At 40.4% G+C, this 7,121-nt stretch overlaps 1 protein-coding gene and 1 long non-coding RNA gene across 2 annotated transcripts in view; both read right to left on the bottom strand.

The window, feature by feature from the left end:
- Positions 1–2,112: 2,112 nt before the first annotated feature.
- Positions 2,113–6,653, bottom strand: LOC132466510 (uncharacterized). Its single transcript, XM_060063761.1, has 16 exons — positions 6,648–6,653; positions 6,464–6,595; positions 6,094–6,366; positions 5,907–6,000; positions 5,701–5,768; positions 5,370–5,597; positions 5,216–5,287; positions 4,950–5,084; positions 4,719–4,781; positions 4,455–4,574; positions 4,230–4,304; positions 3,876–4,016; positions 3,461–3,526; positions 3,194–3,256; positions 2,789–2,962; positions 2,113–2,133 (listed from the first exon to the last, which is right to left on the bottom strand). Exons 1-16 carry the CDS (start codon positions 6,651–6,653, stop codon positions 2,113–2,115), a joined length of 1,731 nt encoding a protein of 576 aa, XP_059919744.1.
- Positions 6,654–6,716: 63 nt separating this feature from the next.
- The window catches only part of LOC132465636 (uncharacterized), a 4,122-nt gene continuing 3,717 nt past the window's right edge, over positions 6,717–7,121 (bottom strand). Inside the window, exon 2 of the long non-coding RNA XR_009527649.1 lies at positions 6,717–6,810. This is a non-coding gene — a long non-coding RNA (uncharacterized LOC132465636). The remainder of the gene's footprint in view (positions 6,811–7,121) is intronic.

Here is a 7,121-nt window from a genome sequence, read left to right as displayed (position 1 = left end):
GACTGTTGCCTTCAGCTGGAGCTATTGATAAAACACTTTCGAAATGCTGATCAAATATTTCTTGTGCGATATCAATAGGTTGCAAACATGTGTCCAAGAGTAACCCGTGTGTTTGAGTTTCATATATGTGGTCAGCTTCTTCATCATCCGACACCTGGTCTGATTGAGTTGTAATGTCACTGCTTTCAGGTGCAGATGGAGTGTCATTAACTGGGTTGCATTCTTTCAAAACAGAACATGCATCTTCTGGCAAGGGATTTTCCCATTCTGCGTTAAAGTCTATGTCCTTATACCATTTATTCATGTCCTTTAAACATGCTATCGCATTTTGGATTTTTTGAGTGTGCACATATTGATACTGATAATGCCCCTTATAAGTAAGTTTTCTTTTCAGTTTTATTCGGATCATTAAATCTTGATTTTCTAGCCTAGGGAGAACCGAAGTGACTACATCGCTGTTTGATGGAACGCAAGTCACCGGCCCATGGACAGAATTCTGAGAACCTCGTGGCAATGCCACAAGTCGCATAAAGGGAATATTCAATGCGCACAGGTGTTGTTCTAATGAGTTCAGTGTGCCTAATTCGTCCGGAATTGGATCTAATGCCATATTGTTAACAGCGCTCTCCTGGGGAACCTTACCACTGAGTATCTTGGAGTTGCAACTGAAACATATCCACAATTTCCCAGCAACTGTCTGTTTTAGTGTACATGGCGATAAACATGCGTTATCACATTGGTGGAGATATTTTGTGGTAATGCATTGATTTGCAATTGCTGACACAGTTGAAGCCTTGGATTCATATGAAGTTATGTCACATATTCGAACTTGCTTTCGGAACAATAATCTGTGACATACACAACAAACATGTTCTGGTCCATGTTTGACCTCTTCTTGGAAGAGTTCAATTACATAGTCGATATTATGTTTTAAGAGGGTTAGATTAAGTCTCTTTTGACAGTTTCTTTCAATTAAAGAGGGCTTATTAGCCGGATCTTCTCTGTATTTGATTACAATTCTTTGTTTTACCTGGTTACGATGAGCAGGATTATTAGCATATTTTTCAATACTGCGTTTTTTTACTTGTTCTTTGAACGGTTCATTTTTAGCATATTTTTCCATACTGCGTTTTTTTACTTGTTCTTTGTACCTTTCATTATTAGCATATTTTTCAATACCGCTGTTTAATACTTCTTCTTTGAACAGTTCATTATTAGCATATTTTTCGATACTGCTAGCTTTCTGATTTGCTTGATACTGTTCATCACAATTATATCTTTGCTGTGTTTTTAGCTTTTTAACTTGCCTATATTCTGTTTCTTCAGCATAGGTTTTCTTTTTTCTTACATCTTTTACTTTATCACTAATTTTTTTACGTGGTGAAACACGGTCTGCATTGGACATTTTGTGTGACATTTCACAGAAGCTGGCTAAACTAAAGCATGTAAGAGAGGTTTTTTCTTTGACACATGCAATTGGTTCATAATGGCTTTCATTGCAGTGTTTCAGATATATTGCTTTTCTTGAAATTGGCTCAATGCTCGCCGTAAACGTAATCCATTTCTGTTGACTGTATGTGTAAATATCAACACAGAGAAAATCTGCTGAAGCTTGTATTTCCAACTCTGTTGCCCAAGATCCAACATACTTCATTTTTGAGTCCATGAGATATTGCTCCACAGAAACAAATTGCCGTCTTAGACAAGTAATGTAATGAAGTGGATTATTTGAGATGTGATTCACTACAGCCTTTCGAAAGGCCTTGTGATGTGACTCGCAACCACTCAATACAGACGAAAGAGAACGAAAGAAACAATTACCGTCACCTTCAATGGATGTTGTTTGGCATGGTTCAGGCTGTGCCATATCGAAGGTTTGTACAACAATATTTTGATCTAAACTTGGTACGATATTCAGTTTGTTGCAGATCCTGTTTTTTTCCATTAATGTCAATCCAGTAAAAATTATATTGGGGCTATCTGTTACAGAAATTAAACAGACATCTGATGCACCCACTGTGTGAATTGGAGGATCACTGTCAATGTTTACAGTTGTGTCACATGTAGAAGTGTTTGCTACAGGCTGCACAGTTTCAAGGGAAAAAGACGCGTTTACTGCAAGGGAATTTCTATCTGTTACCGAAAGGACACAGAGATCAGAGTCACTGTCTGTGTCCAAAGTACCGTCATGTGCCAAAGTGCTGGCTTCAGGCTGTGCAGTTAAAGCAGTAAATGGTGAGTTTACCTCAACAGCTTTCACACCAGTGACTTCAAACACCTTGTTTGGGATATCAAAAGCATGTGGATGATTTTGATATAAGGAATTGACAAGGTTCTTAATATGGTCATATAACTCATACACAGTAGCATAGTGCGCTACTATGCTGGTTCCATCCGTTGCAACGGAACCCCAAGTACTACGAGAATGAGGATCGAAAACTGCAAAAGCAGTTTCGACCTTGAAAACGGCACAGACACTTCCTTGGATGTTGAGCAAGCATGCGTCTGTCTGCAGCAGTGTCTTCTGAATAGCCTCTTCTAAAGGCATGGCTATGTTTTGCAAAGAAGCGTCATAATCATCCTTTTGATCAAGACTTCCAGTGAGTGTATCAAAATATTCCAAACTAAATAATTGATTGTTTAATTTGCAGTGTCTGGGTAACTCGGAAATGAAAATATGCCCACTGGTTTTGGCTGCACTGATTTCCTTATTTTCTAGCATAGATGTGTACAAGCCATTACCTTGTTTTAGAATATGATGAATGTTCTTTTTTTTCCATTTGAGAACACTATGGGTGGTGTGGGTCATAATCGCCGCTATGCCATTTGTAGCACACTGCTTACCTGCATTTTCCCCGAATATGTGGCTGCTCTGGTCAAACGATCCTTGAAGACACCCAGGGTTGTCATAAGTCACATGACTTGATGTAGCAGCTCTGGCAGGTGCAACATCACAGGGTGCCTAAAAACACAACAGTAGTTCAATCATAAAGGAGTGTAACCAATAGTTTATATCGAAATGAACAAGGAATTCATGTAAAGGCTAGGAATCAATCAGCTGTAGTTCATGGCTGTGTATAATGGGAAAACGGAATTGTACATGATATTAACATTACTTTAACTAATTTCCAAGATCTAATAAATTACAGGAAAACTCACAAGGAACAGGGAATAACATGTTAAAAATAAGTACCTTCTGATTGCCAAGTGTTACATGAGGATCTTCAAGCTGGCCATTGTCCTCAGGCGGGCTCTGCTGAAATGACAATTCAGTGTTTTTAAAAGCATGTTGGTTCCCAGTAAGTAATTAGAAAATGTACATAGTATAGGCAAATTAGTCAGAACTGCACACTTACACCATATCAATGTTTTAAAAGAATAAACACATCCAAACAAAATGGGTCTCTTAAGCTGCGGCTTTTCCCGTTGGTATACAATTTTTCCACTAGTAATTACATACCTGCTGACTGCTCGCAGTGACCTCAGGTGCTGGTACAAACGGCTCATGGTCCTCAATGTGTGGCATCTGCAATCACAAACATTACGAATGTTAAAAAATTGAGGTTTACCCCTACATGCAAACTCATAAGCCATAGAAAAGGGGACATTTAGTGTATTGTGGTGAACAGAATTAAGGACAAAGAAAACTTTTATTTCAGTTCAGTTTAAATAATTAAAATGAGCACAACAAGTTCATCAGCCAACCTTCTTGACATTTCCAATTCATAGTGTGTAGATATTACCAAGAACATGTTAAAAACAGTTAAACTATGTTGATTGTAATTATGAAGTAAAAATGTAAATGTTACTAGATACTGATCCTGGAACAGATTGATTGCTTATTTGCAAATCATTTTTTATTTTGTTGTCATTACCTTGGTTGAACATCCCAAGAAGCTGGTCTCATTGGCTGTTGGTTTATCAGCCTGGGCCATCACAACTTTTGGCCCCCAAGGTGTTAGCTCCTCTTGTTTTCTCTGTCCAGAGACAACCCGAGGAGTTGGCTGGTTCACCTTCTACAATGAGGTAAGGGAGAAAAATTATCATGAGAGATACAATTGCATGAAAATTGAAAAGTGGGCAGTTCAAAGAACTTACTGCTAATGTAGTTTATTTAAAACAGTAACAAACATAGTGTTGTGCACGCCTGTATTTTGTGGCGCTACATACAAATTTAACAACAAAACCCAAATATTACAAGATGCTCTTTTTTCCCCCCATTCCTTTACCTCACAAAACTCTGTTTGAAGAAACGGCCACTCATCAACACACAGAGTCTGGTCATCCCCCTCCGGTTGAGCAAACTGCAATGACATAGTAAGAATTATATGTACATTACAATTGAGAAATGGAAACACAAAACTACACTTTCTCAAAGGGAAATATCAAAAGAATAGAGAACCGCACTCTATTCACTGAATGTGTGTAATCATCACATGTTGTATGCAAATTACCTTGCTCGAAGGCACAAAGACGCTGCCCTCCAGAGTGGCTGGTACAGCAGCTTCTGGCACACGTCGAGGGGGAGGTACCAGCTTCGAAGGTTTAGCAATCCTTGCTGGAGTTTGAAGTGCCTGGAAAATAATTGTAAATCATTGGCAAAACAGTCTACACAGAGAATGTTGGACTATCTCTTGTATGAAAGGCGAAATCAAAAAATAGTTGTTCCTGTGTTTCAACCAAAAAACAAGTACATATTTCAATGAGAAATTACCAACCTCAAGGCGGGCCTTCTTTCCTTTGGAGACCACAGCCGTGGTTCCATGTGCCACCTTCCGTTTCTATCATAATGGAAGAGAACGGAAATGATAACAGTTAATGAAATATAACACATTTGTTATCAATGCAACTATCTGTACCATACAATGTAAAGCTTGTCATATAGGATTACAGGCGCTATTAATATGTATGCACTCACAAACAGTTAATATTAAAATCTCACAAATTACCTTTGAGCGATTCCCCATGGGGACGTCAAGGTTGGATGGAACAATGCGATCCATTGCAGCCAACTTGTCAGTGCTAAACCGGATAGGGTTTAGCACGACAAAGCACTCCCTCAGGACCAGAGGAGGCACACAAACCTAGAAATAAAAAACAGAATTGAGCCATTGACCATTTGCCTTGTCTTATAGGAATAGCATTTAAATGAAACAACAAATGTACGCCTCATGACGGTTTAATTTCCTTTCAGCCATCATACCAATGTACAAACCTCATGAGGAAGGATCCGCACGGAAGACTGATCCCAGTCCTCAGGCGCATCCCAGGACTCAGGTTGGCTGCGCTATAAACACATAGGGAGAATTAGTATTCAATAAATGTGGCCTAACTAAAACTAAAGCTCTTCAAAATGGTATAACTTTTACCTTTCCGCGACGTCCGACGACAGTTTCCTTGAAGGGGTCAAGGGGACGTGGACGTGAAACCTCTCCCTTCACAACCACGGTGGTAGCAAAGGGTCTCACAGTCGGGGGTGACTTGGGAGGAGACACAGGCGGAGGTGTAACAGGCAGAGGTGACTGAAGCTGCCGAAAGGAGAAGTGCCACAGCAGCTTCGCGAGAAGCGGCATCCCCCGATCGTCACTCAGGTGGATCTATTATAATGAGAAGCACGGGTTATTATTGAAATAAACTGCTTTTGCCATAAAAAATGACATTACATGAATTTCTCACGTGCCAAGTTATAACACGACTTACCCCATCACGACTCCACAAGGCACGTGAGTCCAGCGGAAAGCGGTCAGCTGTGACGCAGTACTTTACATCTGCAGAAGAAAACAAATATTAAACCATACACTATATACATATTTTACACGTGGTACCAAGAGGTGGTGTTGATACACTAAAAGCTTTCCTACAAAGATATTCTATACTGACATTATCGCTTAATCATTTTTACATACCGTTCTTTGCTGCAACGCGACGAAACTCCTCTCGAAGGAATTGTTGCGGTGCCAATTCACTCGCCAGCCGGGGAGGGAAATCGAGCACAAACACCTGATCCGCACAAAAGTTTTGGATTACACACTATACAATTCTGTTAAATAGTCTGCCTTGAAAATACACTTTATTTTGTAACACAAAAACTACCTTAGGCCATCGACTGCGGGCAGCTCTCAGAAGTCCATCGAAGGCAACTCCAGCCGCTTCGATGCCGGGCGTCGCCGTGAGGTTGTTGCTTGGAGCCAGCACGCAAACGATGTCGGGGGTTCTGGGGATGTCTGCGTTCAGCAACTCAGTGCGGAGCTCAGCGGCAGACGCCCCAGGCGTAGACAGGAACCCAAACGAAAGGCAACCGTCTGGCATCCTCACGTAACGGTCAACCAACGCACGCAGATGCGAGTCGCCCACAAACAGCACAAACTATAAATAAGGACAAATAAAAAGTTGTCATTCCACTCCAAACATATTCCACAGCTAAATTATACATTATTTTCTGAAAGGTCTTTGACAAGTTTACCTGCTTATCTGGAGACTCAGGAGGGAGAACCAGTCGATTGGACTTCCCAGTGTGGGCAGAGACCGGCCACGGCTTGACACGGTGACGTGCTCCAGTGCCATGCACTAATAAAGAGACAAATTCAACACAAAACTAAAATGAATAACTTATCTCGAGCTGTTGATCTAAAAGTCAAACATCACACATTCATGCAATAGAATTCTGAGGAATATAAATGAGTTGAAAACATTATTGTATCTTTACGACTACATACCAGGGAGGAAGCCTCTAGCCAGAGTCGTTGCCATCGGAAGAATCGTCCTCCTCCTCACCTTGGCTGCAGCCGAAGCGCGCGAGGCACGAGGCATCTAATGATTTCACAATAAGAAAAATAGAATGCTTCAAAATAGGTACAAGATTTCCCTTTACAAATATACATCAAGAAAGGCTGCATGTTGAAAACCCCACCCTGTACAGAGATGTATTTATGTAATTATAACCATGTGTTTTCACATGAAATGAACATTAAACAGAACAAATAGGTGCAATAAATACACACACGCACAAGGTGTTCATGTGAAATCAATATATGGGCTAAAGCACAGCATTTAAAACACATTGCATATGGTGGACAGAGGTAGAATTTAGACTGTTGGGCGGATGTGTGCGTGTAAAAAGG

This window comes from Gadus macrocephalus, chromosome 10 (genome assembly GCF_031168955.1).
Source record: "Gadus macrocephalus chromosome 10, ASM3116895v1".
Taxonomy (NCBI): Eukaryota; Metazoa; Chordata; class Actinopteri; order Gadiformes; family Gadidae; genus Gadus; species Gadus macrocephalus.
This window is presented reverse-complemented; position numbering and strand designations above follow the sequence as displayed.

Bases quoted from the DNA above. Each gene is read 5' to 3' on its own strand.
- LOC132466510 (XM_060063761.1), bottom strand. The intron at 4,305-4,454 runs GTAATTTGCATA...ATGTCATTGCAG, and splicing joins TCTTTGTGCCTTCGAGCAAG to TTTGCTCAACCGGAGGGGGA. The intron at 3,257-3,460 runs GTATGTAATTAC...TTGTCATTTCAG, and splicing joins TCACTGCGAGCAGTCAGCAG to CAGAGCCCGCCTGAGGACAA.